At 51.4% G+C, this 14,865-nt stretch overlaps 2 protein-coding genes across 3 annotated transcripts; both read left to right on the forward strand.

Annotated features, from left to right (window-relative positions):
* The first annotated feature begins 58 nt into the window (after window positions 1-58).
* NXF1 (nuclear RNA export factor 1) lies at window positions 59-13,421 on the forward strand. Of its 2 annotated transcripts, none has more exons than XM_057552212.1 (21): window positions 59-287; window positions 4,912-5,095; window positions 5,315-5,474; window positions 6,285-6,368; window positions 6,481-6,585; window positions 6,709-6,789; window positions 6,903-6,972; window positions 7,106-7,194; window positions 7,327-7,434; window positions 7,618-7,727; window positions 9,563-9,599; window positions 10,068-10,136; window positions 10,232-10,287; window positions 10,419-10,526; window positions 10,643-10,701; window positions 10,809-10,924; window positions 11,048-11,090; window positions 11,695-11,767; window positions 12,245-12,427; window positions 12,923-12,983; window positions 13,099-13,421. In XM_057552212.1, the coding sequence occupies exons 1-21, from the start codon at window positions 251-253 to the stop codon at window positions 13,135-13,137; spliced, it is 1,872 nt and encodes a 623-aa protein (XP_057408195.1). In that variant the 5' UTR covers window positions 59-250; the 3' UTR covers window positions 13,138-13,421. The 2 variants fall into 2 exon arrangements, with proteins under 2 accessions (XP_057408195.1, XP_007174439.2); XM_007174377.3 differs by lacking the exon at window positions 59-287 and adding an exon at window positions 364-1,500.
* A 174-nt stretch (window positions 13,422-13,595) lies between these two features.
* Window positions 13,596-14,793, forward strand: TMEM223 (transmembrane protein 223). The gene is made up of 2 exons (XM_007174381.2): window positions 13,596-13,927; window positions 14,347-14,793. The coding sequence occupies exons 1-2, from the start codon at window positions 13,612-13,614 to the stop codon at window positions 14,637-14,639; spliced, it is 609 nt and encodes a 202-aa protein (XP_007174443.1). The 5' UTR covers window positions 13,596-13,611; the 3' UTR covers window positions 14,640-14,793.
* The last annotated feature ends 72 nt before the right edge of the window (window positions 14,794-14,865 follow it).

Genomic DNA, 14,865 nt, shown 5'->3' on the forward strand with positions numbered 1-14,865 from the left:
TATAACTGAAAGGGTTGGGCTGATGGCCCCAAGGGGCCAGGCTTTGGGCTCCATGCACAAGCTGTCTCCAGCAGGGGATAACCAAGTGCAGCAGCACTTAATTAGCATGGAAACTTCCCTTCAAAGGGGGGAGCAGGATCCCAGAGTGGGTCCCTGATCGGTGGCAACTTCCAGGACCATCTCCAGAAGTACTCGGACCTGTTTCATCTGCATCCTCCAACCAGCTGGCCCCACGTTTTCCTTGGGCTGGATGAAGCAGGAGTTATGCCTGCTGCCAGGAGTGAAAGGTGAAGAGAACTGTTTGTTCGCAGCTTCAGCTGAGGCTCGTGGTCCCCTCAAAGCCCCTCACCAAATCCAAGCCAGTCACAGGAGAATGAAGTAGAGACCTGCCTGGAACACCTACCCTCCAGGGAGGTCAATATGCTTGTCAGTCCTGAGCAGGACCCACGACCACATCATGCCGAGGTCACCGGATTTCCCCCATTTCACACACCCAAAGGAAGCTCAAGCTATAGCGAGGACAATCACCATACACTGGGCTGGCCATAGCACTTTGGGGGGGATTTGTCTAGGAGAGCCCAGGTCTTTCCTAGGCCTGGTGTTTTAGTATTTCCTCTCCCCTTGGCCTGTGTTCAGGGGGTGGTCTTGGTTGCATCTTCACTGCCCAGTTGACCCACGATGTGGGTTTAGCACAGCACATCGGTGGTGGGTGGGGCGGTCTGTGAAGACGAAGCCTGACAAATGCAGTTTTTCTCATTTGACTCTGCAACTCTTCTTGGGGGAACGCATAGATAGGAAGCTTATTTCATAAATATTTGTTGAGTTCTCGCTATGTGCTAGGTATGGTACTGAGCCAGGTGCTGGAGAAAAAAAGCCATGAATTAGTCAAGTCCCTGTTCTCTTGGAGCTTACCTTCTAGTTTTCTATTTCTTTTTATAGGCGAGGAAAGCGAGGCATAGATATGCAGATGGCAAAGGGCTGGCCTGAGCTGAGACTTAAGCCCTGGCTGGATCCCCTTAGGGGTCTAGGAGCGGTCACTCCCTCTCCAAGGCCCTGGTCTCCCATTACACCGCAGCCCTTCTTGTGGCTCCTCTTCCCTGTTCCTCTTGGAATCCTGGGCTGTAGCGCCCAGCTCTCTGCTTGAGAGCCTACCTTTGAGGTGCTGGTCTAGCGGCGGACGGATGAAAGTAGGGGGCGGGGCGAACTCGTGGTAACTCTGGGCTTCGAGAGCTCAGGTGCTGGGCGGGGCGTGCAGCGCTAAGTCCCGCCCCCGGCGCGTCGGCTCGTCGGATGCGCACACGCATCTCCCAGCGGCTCAGCCTATTATTGTAGGACGTCGGCGGCGTGTGACGCTCTCGCCGCATAAATGCAGTGGCACCCGGCGTAGGAGCACTTCGGCCTGGAACGCCTGGGCGTTCGGACGTTAAGCTGTGTCGCGGCCCGCGACAGAGCCCTCCCTTTCTTGGTGTGCCATGGCGGACGAGGGGAAGTCGTACAATGGTCAGTGCCGGCGCTTGGGTTGGGGAGGGGACGATCTGGGCTCAGCTGGGCAGCGCCGGCCTAGGCCGCAGCGCCGGGGCGTGAGGCCGCGAGGGGCCCGGCGTCCGCGGTGAGCGGCCACTGCGCGACGCGGGCCCGGGGCGAGGCAGCCCGGGGGCCTGGCTGAACTTGAGGGTGGGTGCCCGGCTTGTTAACTCCGGAATCCTGGCGTTGCGAGCACCTGCGGCTCGAAGCCGGTGGCTCGGCAGCGGGGTGACGAGATTCCTTTGAACTTTGTGGGTGGTTGATACCTGTCAGTTCAGTTTGGCTACCAGACTCTTTAATGTGAGTCGGTGCCCTGCTCTTGGGCTGCCAGTGCCCTATTTTCTACCGCGCGTCCAGTCGGTCTTGCCCCCTCCCCCCAACCCCGCTGCGGCTTTGGCTTAATATTTTAGACCTACACACTAACTCGATGTTCTAGTCCGAACACTACATTGGGTTTTAGTCCAGAGTAGTGGTTAAGAGCACACGACAGCCGAGGTTTCAATCCTGAGTTGGCCTTGCCAATCTTGAGTGAGTTGAACACTTAGGCCTGATTTTCCACCCCTTTAATGAGGATAGAAACAGTACCTACCTCCTGAGTTTGTCTCCGTGTGTGCGTTAAAACGAGATTGTTCGTGTCAAGTGCCTGGAGCATAGTGCCTGGCATTGGAGAAGGCCCTCAATGAACGTTAGCTGCGCTTTCTATCATTTATTATTTTTTCCCTAGGGTCATTTCTTGAGGTTCATTGTTTGCAGAGTACTACTCATTAGACAGACCTTTTTGGGGGAATCATGCGTCTTTTTTAAGAAGCCATTCCTACCCACCAGGATTCAGAGGATCATATTCCTGGAGAACATTTGAGGACCCTTGGTGAAGCACCCTAGCTGCCACTAGAACCTGAATTTAGGAGTTGGCTCCTGAGTTAAGAGGCATTTCTGACCAAGGAAACAAAGAGCTCACTCCCTAAACTTCAGAGTGGCAGTTTGAGAATAAAACGTTCAAAAGAAGCTCTTAAATTGGTCATATTTGTAACTGATGTTTGTACTGTATAGGCAATAGAGGTATTGTTTACTGGAAGCTAATATAATCATTGTGATTGGTTTTCCGAGATGTGAGAGAGGTCACCTTGGGATTAAGTAGATTTGGGTGGGCTGACAGCTGATCTCAGGTGACTTTCAGGGAGTCTGAGTTGTGTCCAGTTACACTTGGGTCACTAACACTTCCACATTCACTTCAGAGTGGCAGTTTAAGAACAAGAATTTTATTTATTTAGTTTTTTTAGTAAGGTTGATTTACAATATTATGTTAGTTTCAGGTGTATGACATAGTGATTCAGTATTTGATAAATTTGATTCCATTAAAAGTTATTACAAAGTAATGGCTGTCACTGCCCATGCTGTACAATATATCCTTGTTGCTTATCCATTGTATATTTAGTAGTTTGTATCTCTTAATCCCATAACCTTATCTTGCCCCTCCCCACTTCCATCTCCCCAGTGGTAACCACTAGTTTGTTATCCGTATCTGTGAGACTGTTTCTGTTTTGCTGAATATATTTGTTTTATTTTTTAGATTCCACATGTAGGTGCTATCATACAATAATTGTCTTTTTCTGTCTGACTTATTTCACTAAGCATAATACCCTCCAAGTCCATTCATGGTGTTGCAGTGGCAAGATTTCATTCTTTTTTATGACTGAGTAGTATTCCGTTGTGTATATATATATATATATATATATATATATATATATATATACACCACATCTACTTTATCCATTAGTCTCTTGATGGACACTTGGGTTGCTTCCATATCTTGGCCACTGTAAATAGTGCTGCTATGAACATTGGGATGCATGTATCTTTATTTTTCCCCCCTGAACACAAGTGAAGCTCATATGGTATATAACACAGGGAACTCTACTCAGTGCTCTGTGGTTACCTAAATGGGAAGGAAATCCAAAAAAGAGGGGATATATGTATACATATAGCTGATTCACTTTGCTGTACAGTAGAAACTAACACAGCATTGTAAAGCAATTAAACTCCAATAAAAATTAAAAGATTAAAAAAAAACAAGTGAAGCTTATATGTATTCTTCCCTTTTTCTTAGTTTTGATGTTTTCCTTTTTTTTAATTTTTATTTTACATTAGCATATAGTTGATTTACAATGTTGTGTTAGTTTCAGGTGTACAGCAAAGTGATTTAGTTATACATATATCTATGTTTCAGATTCTTTTCCCATATAGGTTATTACAGAGTTTTGAGTAGAGCTTCCTGTGCTATATGGTAGGTTCTTGTTGATTATCTGTTTTATATATAGTAGTGTGTATATGTTAATCCCAACCTCCTAATTTATGCATGTATCTTTTTGAGTTAGTATTTTTTGTTTTTTCCAGATGTATAACCACGAGTGGAATTGCTGGATCATATGGTAGCTCTAGTTTTAGTTTTTTGAAGAGAGAACAAGACTTAAAAGAAGCCCTTAAATTGGTCATATTTGTAACTGATGTCTGTGCTATGTAGGCAAAAGAAGTATTGTTTACTGAGTGCTGATGTAATTATTGTGATTGGCTTTCCAAGATGTGAGAGGTCACTGATCAAATTTTCAGTGAGGGTAGACTTAGGGAATGAACTTATGGTTACTAGGGGGGAAGGGTGGGGGGCAGGGATAGTTAGGGAGTTTGGGATTGATGTGTACACACTGCTCTATTTAAAATGGATAACCAGGGCTTCCCTGGTGGCGCAGTGGTAAGAGTCTGCCTGCCAATGCAGGGGACACGGGTTCGAGCCCTGGTCTGGGAAGATCCCACATGCCGCGGAGTAACTGGGCCCGTGAGCCACAGCTAATGAGCCTGCGCATCTGGAGCCTGTGCTCCGCAACGGGAGAGGCTGCGATAGTGAGAGGCCCGCGCACCGCGATGAAGAGGGGCCCCCACTCGCCGCAACTAGAGAAAGCCCTCGCACAGAAACGAAGACCCAACACAACCAAAAATAAATAAATAAATAATTTAGAAAAAATTTTGAGTGGGATTAAGTAGATTTGGGAGGCTGAGAAAAGCAGACTTCAGGTGACTTTCAGGGGCTCTGAGTTGTATCCAGTTCAACTTGGGACACTCGCACTTCCACATTCTGCTTCTCCTTTCTGTAGTTCCAGTTTCTGCTTCATTTTTCTAAAGACTTTACACAGTTTTCCAGTCATTTTCCCCTGATGCTGCCATCCCACGAAGAGGGTTCCTTCCCTGGACAGGCAGAAGAGTTTGCACGGAGGTGGTCTCTGTAGTGATTGTGTAGCTCATCTGATAGTGTGGCGTGCCGGATGCTGTGGTTGCCAAGCTAGGTAGCTGAACCAGTGATGTGTTTTCTCATTTATGTTCTGTTCCCAACCCCAGAGCACGATGATCGAGTTAGTTTCCCTCAAAGAAGAAAGAAAGGCCGGGGCCCTTTCCGGTGGAAGTATGGTGAGGGGAGCCGGAGGTCTGGAAGAGGAGGTCCTGTCGTTCGGTGTTCCCGCCTGGAGGAAGATGACAGAGATGTGGCGATGAGTGATGCCCAGGATGTTCCCCGAGTACGATAGTAAGTGACCAATTGATCTGGTTTGAATTTATCGACCCCCTCATTCATGTAGCCCTCTTACTGTCCGTGTCATTTCTCTTCCCACCTGGAAGAGAGAGAAATGCCAGGACCCGCTTAATGGTTGAGCAGTCTTAGTTGTGGTCCTGGTAACAGTGCAGGAAGGTCTTTGAGAAGACATTCCTAACCTCTGTGAGTGTTTTATTCTCTCCCTCCCCACAGCAACCCCTATGCTGCACGACCCAACCGTCGGGGTGAGAGTTGGCACGAGCGGTCTCGAATTCATGTTACTGTGCCTCTGCGGAGAGATCGAGCTGCTCCAGAGAGGGGAGGGGCTGGCACCAGCCAGGATGGGACCTCAAAGAACTGGTTTAAGATTACAGTGAGTATCTTGGAAAGTACCTGGTGCAGGGGAGCTAGGGGGCTGGGCTCAGAGTTAAGGTGTTTACTTTTCACATTAAAAAATCAGTGTTCTCAGCTGTGAACTCCACAATCAGGTAACCATTCTTTCTTCTAAGAATCAATATCTTAGGACACCTAAGAGCAGGTTCAGAAAAGGAGAAGGGGACAGGTAGGGTGGGGAGGCCATCTAACGGGAAGTGTGGTAACTGCGGTTGGGAGGTGGAGTGACCTCTCCACATGTCGCCATCTGACTCAAGCCGAGTGTGGAGCTGGGGGTCCCTTGAGTTCTCTCAGGGGCAGGCAGGTTATAAATGATGTCTTGGAACTTTTAGAATCAAACCATTTGAATCTTTTGAGGAATAGTAAGTATAAATGGACAGAAAGGAGGTTAAGGAGTTCGTGTTTGGCTTGAGTAGAAAACCTTTTTTTTGGCCACACCGCGCAGCTTGTGGGATCTTCTTAGTTCCCCCACCAGGGATTGAACCCGGACCACCACCGAATTCCCAGAAAGCTTTTTTTTTTTTAATATTTATTTGGTTGCACCGGGTCTTAGATGTGGCATGCGGGATCTAGTTCCCTGACCAGAGATCGAACCTGGGCCCCCAGCATTGGGAGCGAGGAGTCTTAACCACTGGACCACCAGAGAAGTCCCTCCAGAAAACCTTTAATTGACCGTTTCTTCAGAAAGTCTTTTAGAGCTTGGCAGATGATACGAAAGGAGAACTAGAGTGGGTCTGCTGTTCAGTATTAGTTATGTGCTGTTCCCTTCTCTTCTCTTTCTCTCATCTAGATTCCTTATGGCAGGAAATACGACAAGTCATGGCTCCTGAGCATGATTCAGAGCAAGTGCAGTGTCCCTTTCACTCCCATTGAGGTAAGAGAAGGCCCAAGTGTGTGGCTGGGGACCAAGGAGCGGGTGGAGGTACCAGCTGCACGGGGGTGCTCTGGGCTCCCAAGTCCAATGCTGTTGTTTTCTCTTCTTGCAGTTTCACTATGAAAACACACGGGCCCAGTTTTTTGTTGAGGATGCCAGTACTGCCTCTGCATTGAAGGCTGTCAACTATAAGATTTTGGATCGGGAGAACCGCAGGGTGTGTGTGAAGGGCCTGGCTTGGTTGGGGGTGGGGATTGGTGCTCAGGGCACGGACTGGGTCTTGGTCCTGGGGCTTAGGCCTCCCTGGAGTTCACCGTGCCCATGCGTGTCTCCCCTGCAGATATCTATCATCATCAACTCCTCTCCTCCACCCCATACTGTGCAGAATGAACTGAAGCCAGAACAAGTAGAGCAGCTAAAGGTGAAGCAGCCTCAAGGGATGGGTGCTTCCACCCGCATCCTGCCAGTTCTCACCCTCCCCCCACGCCCACACGCAACTCCAGTGACCGCTGAATCCTTTGTCTTCCTCTGTAGCTGATCATGAGCAAACGATACGATGGCTCCCAACAAGCACTTGACCTCAAGGGCCTCCGTTCAGACCCAGGTACAGTTGATAGCAGTAATTCTTAGATTGGTGGAGGCAGAGGGCGATCTGTCAGGCAGCGAACGTTTGAGACTGGTTTGGTGGGAACGCTGGCCTGGGCAAGCCCTCTCAGACTTCCCTTTCCTTCCTGAAGATTTGGTGGCTCAGAACATTGATGTTGTCCTGAATCGTAGAAGCTGTATGGCAGCCACCCTGCGAATCATTGAAGAGAACATCCCTGAGGTGAGGCCTTTGTCCCACTAGGTGGGAGGAAGCAGGGTGGGATAGACAGATAGATAGGATGGGGTTGGGAGGCAGGTTTGTTTCAAATTCCCTTGCTGCTGGTGCTCCCTTTAAATTCTTCTCTTCCCACAGCTGTTGTCCTTAAACTTGAGCAATAACAAGCTGTACAGGCTGGATGACTTGTCCAGCATTGTGCAGAAAGCACCCAATCTAAAGATCCTCAATCTTTCTGGAAATGAGGTGAGATTGACAGCCTGTTTGTGTTTTGGACGGGGTGGGCAGAGGGTGGAGAGAGCTTGCCTGGTGGCAGCAAGAGGTGAGGGAGGGCACTTAAGGGGTGAGGTGGGGCTTGGGGGTGGGAGGAACCTAGTTGGCTCCCTTCACCAGCATGTCTTTCCCGCCTTTTCTCCCCATCCTTTGCAGCTGAAGTCTGAGCGGGAGTTGGACAAGATAAAAGGGCTGAAGCTAGAAGAGCTGTGGCTTGAAGAAAACACCCTGTGTGATACCTTTCGAGACCAGTCCACCTACATCAGGTCAGTGTTAACCTCTGTCTCCCCTCCTGGGGACCTTCACCCCCTGGGAGGCTGAGCTGATGCACCCTGACCAGTGCCCGTCTGCAGGAGATGCGCAGCCCTGAGCTGGAACCACCTGGCCTTGGGGAGGATCATGTGCTCCTCCCTTTTGTCTGTCCGTGACACCCAGCTTTGCCCCAGGCCTCCTTTCCTTTCTTCTCACCTGTCTGCCTGTCTGCTGGTTCTGTGGCCTTTCTCCTCCCTTCCTGAACACAGCCTTTTCTACACTCCCCCTACCCTTTTGTTTCAAGAGGAGCATGTCCCTTTTTTACCATGACTAGGGGTCATCTTGTATGTTATGCCCCATACATGGAGTTGCTTTGAGCCAAGAGCCTGGTATCCCTGGGCAGAGAAAGCCCTCCCGCCCTGGGACTTCCTGCTGATGGAAGTTAAGTTCTTCCTTCCTCTGTCCTGCAACGGCCCCCCTTGCCCTTTTGCCAAGAGGGGCTCTCGTCTCACAACCTCCGTGCCCAAGGCTATTGCCGGCGCTCTCCTGCCCACGCTGCGGTTGAGGCCTCCTGGTAGCCGGTGCCATGCGGTCGGTCTCTCTTGCCCGAAGCTGTAAGCCGGGCCTTCGCTGGAGGAGGAACCTGGGTTCCCTAAGACGTGTGGCCAGAGCCGGGGCCCCGCCAGTTGGCGAGGGAATCCCAAGGCAGGTGCTGGGCGTGGAGGCCACGGGGGCCTAGGCTACCAAGGAGACAGAGAACTGACCCTCTCTGGGGGCGCTGCCCCTCGCTCACTCGCACACCTCACATCACCCTGCTTGGCCCCGGAGGATGGCTGGTTAGCCAGAGACGGGTAAGATTCCTCAGGGAAGGAACAACCTAAGACAGGCACAGTCGCAGAGGGGCCATCAGGAGAGACCTTGGGGGCCAACAGAGGTGGGGCACAGACCCTCACCCCCCCCAACTTTGCAGGGGCCTGAACCCTCACCCCTTCTGAGGGAGGTCTCCTGCCCCCATGGCTGCTTCGCTTCCCACGCCCAGCTCAGATCGGAACCCAGGTGGCAGACAGAGACCTGGCCAATAGCAGCTGCCCTCTCGCCACAGCAAGGATTTGTTTCCCATTTCCTCCTTGGATCACAGGGAAGAGGGGGCTGAAAGAAAGGGCTGTGTCAGGTGCCTTCTTCCCTTTGTTCTCCCTCTTCTTTCTAAATGACTCTTGCCGTGTAGTGCTTTCGCTTCTTCTTTGCTTTCTCTTTCCTTTTTCTCTCTCCTCGCCAGTATCTCCCCCAGCTCTCCTTTGCTCCTTCCTCTCCTACCTTTTCTCTCTCTTCTCCTTTTCGTCCCCTCTCTTCTTCCTTGGCCTCATCTCCTCCTGAGCCCTGCCTTGCTCATCTCCCTGCCCCAACATCCTGTGCCATTTCTGTGGTGTGTTCTGGTCTTGGCCACGGCCAGACCTGGCAGAAGTGATGGATACCTGTTGAGGCAGCGGAGCCCCTGGGCTCCCACCCCATTCCCTCCTCCTGGGGGCTGCACAGGTGAGTAGGTGGAAGGTAAGGGGGACAGGGAGGGAAAGGAGGTCCTGGCTTAAAGCCTGGGCTGGGAGTGCTGCTCAGCGGCGCACTCAGAGGCAGGCAGAGAGGAGAGAGTCGTCCTCCGAGGCAGTCATTCCTGGGTGCCCCAGCAGAGGTGGGGAGTTGGGGCCGTTTTTCCTGGAGCTCAGAGGCCAGGAAAGAGTGAGGACAAGGAGGATGGGATGGGCTGTCCCTCGGGCATTGGTGTATTTGCCCCTAGAGCAGCCCAGGAGGCACGGTGGCTCTGAAACATCACTCACTTCTGTCCCGTTCTTGACAGCGCCGTTCGAGAGCGATTTCCCAAATTATTACGCCTGGTAAGTACCTAACTTTTTTCATTCTCTTCTGAGGAGCATAGCATCTCGCACCCTCAAAGTCTTGCCTAACATGTTTGTATGATCACTAATCTGGGGACATAGAGCCCTTTGAGAATCTGACAAAGTCTCTAATCCTTTTTTTTTTTTTTTTTCCCTGGTGGCGGGGTAGGGAGAATCAAGCCATTTTATTGAGGACCTTTGAGGGAGGGTTGAAGGGCTGGTAGAACAATGAGATCTGACATCCTTCTCCCAGCTGGGATCTCCCCAGCTTCACAGTCGCTGAAAATATAATCATTCTTCCCAGAAAAACACCTGTAGACAAAAGTTGCATCTATCAGGATTCATGAACCCTTGCCATTTCTCTTTTACACTTGACCTGTGACCCCTCGCTCTTAGTTCTCCCATCTGAGTGCTTATCCGGCCTTTTCTGTCTGGTTTATATCGTCGGCTGTCACTTCCTTTCTGCAGGACGGCCATGAGTTACCCCCACCGATTGCCTTTGACGTTGAAGCCCCTACAGTGTTACCGCCCTGCAAGGTGAGTGGAGGGGGGCGCGGCTGGGGGCACAGAGTTAGCGCTCACGTTGGGAGGAGAGTCCTGGTTACGTGCTCCTAAAATCTCTTTGATTCCAGGGAAGCTACTTTGGAACAGAGACCCTGAAGAATCTGGTCCTGCACTTCTTGCAGCAGTAAGTGTCTCGGCTCCCCTCAGGCTGGGGAGAGGTGGGCCAGCCCCAGCACAGCTCACTCTCGGGAGCTGTCGGTCCCTGTGTGGCCCCAGACTGTGGAGCTCAGACTTTCCCTTTTGTTTTCCTCATAGGTACTATGCGATATATGACTCCGGGGACCGGCAGCGGCTCCTGGATGCCTACCACGATGGGGCCTGCTGCTCCCTGAGTATTCCTTTCACCCCCCAGAACCCTGCCCGGTGAGTGTCACCTCCAGAACCTGCCCAGGACCAGAGTTGCTCAGCAAAGACAGGCCAGCACGTGCAGCAGCTACACCGCTCTGACCACTGCCTCCTTTTTCTCTTGTTCCCCACAGAAGCAACTTAGCTGAGTACTTCAAGGATAGTAGGAATGTGAAGAAGCTTAAAGACCCTAGTAAGTGTGTGACGTGAGCAGAACAGGTTGGGAGAAGGGGGTGGGGAGGAATCAGCCTGGGCTCAGAGTGTGGCAGCCGCTCACCTTGGCTGCCGCTCCTCCCACAGCCCTGCGGTTCCGGCTGCTGAAGCACACACGTCTCAACGTCGTGGCCTTCCTCAATGAGCTGCCCAAAACTCAGCATGACGTCACTTCCTTCGTGGTAGACATAAGCGCCCAGACAGTAAGCACCTGTGTCTTCCTTGGCAGAAGCGTGGAATTGGGGAGGGGGCAGCGAAGAGGCAGGGAGGACGCAGGCTCTGGCTGGGAGCCGACGGGGTACCTGATGCTGCTGCTTCTCTTCCAGAGCACGTTGCTGTGTTTTTCTGTCAATGGAGTCTTCAAAGAAGGTGGGGATCTTTGGGGCCCCGAGTTTGCAGAGTGGCCCCTTTCCCAGCCAGTCGTTCTCGGCACTCTTAGCTTCCCAGCTGCCTTCTCTTCTCTCTCCTTCCCTGACCTCCTTCTCTCATTCTGCCCCCCAAGCCTACCCTCTCCACCTGTCTTTTCCTGTCTGGGATATGGGAAAAGCCTGAGGATTAGAAGGACACAGACTTTGGAGTCAGGCAGGTCTGAGCTTCCATCCCAACTTTGGTCCCCTGTGTCTGTGGGCAATTTACATTACCTCTGAGCCTGAGTCTTTATTTGTGAAAGGAAGGGGGTTAGTAATAGCCATCTCATAGTGTTGTGGGGAGTAAATGAAGTGATGTATAAAATGCTTGACACAGGGCCTGGCACACACACACTCCACTAGTGGGATGACAGTGTTGTTATTATTACTGTCCTCCCTGACCTCTGATACTCCTCCCCACTGTGCTCCCCTGTGCACACATAATCATCCCTGTCTGGCTCACTTAGGGTTCTTTGTATCAAATAAGACCATGATTTTTGAGAAGCTGTTTGAAAACATAAAACATGAGTGACTCTGACAGGTTGTCACCATTGGTATCATTGCAGTGGATGGAAAATCTCGGGACTCTTTGCGAGCCTTTACCCGGACGTTCGTCGCTGTTCCTGCCAGCAATTCAGGGTGAGTGTGTGACTTACCGTTTGGGGTCCCAGTCCCAATCCATGGCCACCACTGTGAAAATTGGGGAGGGTAGAGTCGGTCCTCTGGGTATATTCAGACATTCAGAAAGGCAGGGGGGGATCAGAGGAGGGTCACATAGTGGTGACGAGCTTGGCTCTGGAGTCCAGCTGTCTGGGGTTTTCATCCTGGCTCCACTACTTCTAGCTAAGGGCAAGTTTCCTCATTTGAAAAGTGGTTTAACAATATTCACTTCCTAAGTCTGTTGTGAAGATAAATGAGGGTTGGGGGAGAACGTATAATTCTCGTGTGTTTGGTAGATAATCCCATACATGGAGTCCATGGGAAAGGGAGGAAATGATAAAGGGACCTCGTGGGTATTGAAAGGATCTGAGTGTCAAGTGAGAATAGGAATGATGTTGGGAGGATGAGGTCACCTGTCTGTCTGTCCAGCCGTCTCAGGTGCTTTTTGTCCCCAAGGTTGTGCATCGTAAACGATGAGCTGTTTGTGCGGAATGCCGGCCCCGATGAGACCCGGAGGGCCTTTGCCATGCCTGCACCCACGCCGTCTTCCAGCCCAGTGCCCACCCTCTCCCCGGAGCAGCAGGAGATGCTGCAGGCATTCTCCACCCAGTCTGGCATGAACCTTGAGTGGTCCCAGAAGTGAGTACTGGGCATGTGTAGGAAGGAATAAGGGTAAACTGGGGTAGGGCTGGTGGTGAATAATGAGTGCCCCTAAAATTTTTAAACCAGAACTTTTTTTATTACTTTAAAAAAAAAAAAAAAGATGGTCCATAAAAACATTTTCTCTATGCATACATTAGCATAACATTTAAAGTCAAAATGAAGTCCCTCTTTTATACTGTTCTGCAACTTACTTTACTTATCCCATGAACATCTTTCCCTATTAGTATAAAACTCACCTTAGTGTCATTTCTGTTAGCTATTTAATAGAAATAGATAGCTATTTAATATTTCTTTGTATTCAAAAGACCATTGATAGATGGATTTTTACTCATTTTTCCTTTGTATAAAGAGTGCAAGAATGTATGTAACTGTTGGTGAGTGTTTCCATAGAGTGGATGTTGAAGTGGCATTTAGTGATCAGGGTGACTGCGTTTTGGTTCTCATGGGGTGCCTGTTCCTGCCCTACTCCAGGTGCCTTCAGGACAACAACTGGGACTACACCAGATCTGCCCAGGCCTTTACTCATCTCAAGGTAAGATTTGGGAATAGGTGGCGAAAAGAGATTTCCAGGCCTTCAAGAGGGTCAAGTAGGCTTGGGACGCGGGCATGGGCCACCTGGCTCTACTGACCTTTTATTTTTTTCTAAGGCCAAAGGCGAGATCCCAGAAGTGGCGTTCATAAAGTGACCCATAGTCATGCCCCAGAAGATCCCTGTAAATAACCCTTGGATGTAGTGATGTCTCCTCTCCGGCCCCAAGGCCACCCTGTGACTGTGACCGAGGAGGGGGTGCTGCTGGATCCCTCTCCTCACCTGCCTTCTGGAAGACTTCGGGAAGATTGAGCCTCCCTGGTGCCAGGAAGCCAAAGCTTACTTTGTAGAACTGACACTAAACTACCCGAAGGACTTAGGTGCTTTGTGTACTTAACCCCAGGATCCTCCCTACTTTTTAAGATAAAGAGTGATATTGTATTTTGTGTCGAGTGTGCTGGGTTATTTTAGCCTTGCCCAAGCGCGGGCGGGGCCGAGGCCGGGGCGGAGGCCGGGGCTCGGCTCGCCTCGCCTCGCCTCGCCTCGCCTGGGGCTGACAGATGGACTCCGAGGGGGCGGGGCGGGGCCAGCGGCAGGAAGTCCCGCCCCGGAAGCGGCGCCGCTCAGGGCCATGGCGGCTGCGGGGCGGTGGTGTGTTGTGCGGCTGTTCTCAACGCTGCAGTCCCTGCCCGCGCGCCGGGCCCTGCATGACGCGGCCCCGCCACGGGACGTGCTGCTCTTCGAGCACGAAGGAGGTCGCTTCTTCGCCGTCCTCGGGCTGTTCTGCGCTGGCCAGGGCGTCTTCTGGACTTCCTTAGCCATTGCCGCCTTGGCCCGACCCCCGGCCCCCACTCGGCCTCCAGACGCCGAGTCCCCAGGCCGCGGCCGCCTGGACCTGCGCTCCGCGCTCTGGCGCTACGGCCTTGCCGTCGGCTGCGGCGCCATCGGTAAGGTGTGGGCTGCCTTCCCGGTATGGGTCGAGGAGGGCGGGCACAATCCTTTCTGCTTGGGCAAGAAGACTAAGGGGCTCCCGACCCTCCAGGATGGGCAGGCCACCCTCATGGGTGTGTGGTAACACTGGAGTTGGACGTCCGCGAGCGCCAAGCCCTCATACAGGTTCAGGCTGAAGTCTGCCTCTCACTCTGTGACCTTGAGCGAGTTAGTACTTACACTCTGGACCCTGTTTTAAAATGGGGATGAACATCTATTAAGGCTGTTGGGAGGAATGACTAATACATGATCGGGATATAAGAGGAGCTCAGTAAATGTTACTATCATCACAAGTTTTTTTTTTTATTCGGGGGCACACTGTAAGGGTTGCTTCTTAGCTCTCCAGGGAAAACCCCCATCTTTGCTCTTCCTGCAGGTACTCTGGTACTTGGTGCTGGTCTTCTCTTTTCCCTCCGCTCTGTGCGCTCAGTGATGCTGCAGGCTGGAGGGAAGCAAGTAACCCTCACCACTCATGCCCCCTTTGGCTGGGGTGCCCATTTTACAGTGCCCTTGAACCAAGTATCCTGCATGGCCCACCGGGGTGAAGTCCCTGCCATGTTGCCTCTGAAGGTCAAAGGCCGACGATTCTACTTCCTCTTGGACAAAGCTGGACATTTCCCCAACACGAAACTCTTTGACAACACTGTGGGTGCCTACCGTAGCTTGTGAAGAAACCACCTCAGGTCACTCACCCCTCCCAGAGGGGAATCAAAACTGAACCTTAGGGATGGGGTGACAACCAGGGTCACACAAGAGGCGCAAAATTCATTAACAGCAAATAAAGGAGCAGTCATCCCAAGGGCAGCTACCTGTCAGTACCTCAGAGTTTTGATCCGTGTCTGTTTCGCCTTCACTCCTTACTCCCATCCACCCTACCTACAGTGCTTTACACCAA

This window comes from Balaenoptera acutorostrata, chromosome 9, assembly GCF_949987535.1.
Source record: "Balaenoptera acutorostrata chromosome 9, mBalAcu1.1, whole genome shotgun sequence".
Lineage (NCBI taxonomy): Eukaryota > Metazoa > Chordata > Mammalia > Artiodactyla > Balaenopteridae > Balaenoptera > Balaenoptera acutorostrata.

What these genes read in the sequence shown, in the direction of transcription:
- NXF1 (XM_057552212.1), top strand. Translation starts at nt 251, where the DNA reads ATGAAGCAGGAGTTATGCCTGCTGCCAGGAGTGAAAG. An exon ending in GTCCTGCACTTCTTGCAGCA is followed by an intron (nt 10,288 to 10,418) that starts GTAAGTGTCTCG and finishes TTTTCCTCATAG; the next exon opens with GTACTATGCGATATATGACT. An exon ending in GAAGAAGCTTAAAGACCCTA is followed by an intron (nt 10,702 to 10,808) that starts GTAAGTGTGTGA and finishes CTCCTCCCACAG; the next exon opens with CCCTGCGGTTCCGGCTGCTG.
- TMEM223 (XM_007174381.2), top strand. Translation starts at nt 13,612, where the DNA reads ATGGCGGCTGCGGGGCGGTGGTGTGTTGTGCGGCTGTTCTCAACGCTG. An exon ending in CGTCGGCTGCGGCGCCATCG is followed by an intron (nt 13,928 to 14,346) that starts GTAAGGTGTGGG and finishes CTCTTCCTGCAG; the next exon opens with GTACTCTGGTACTTGGTGCT.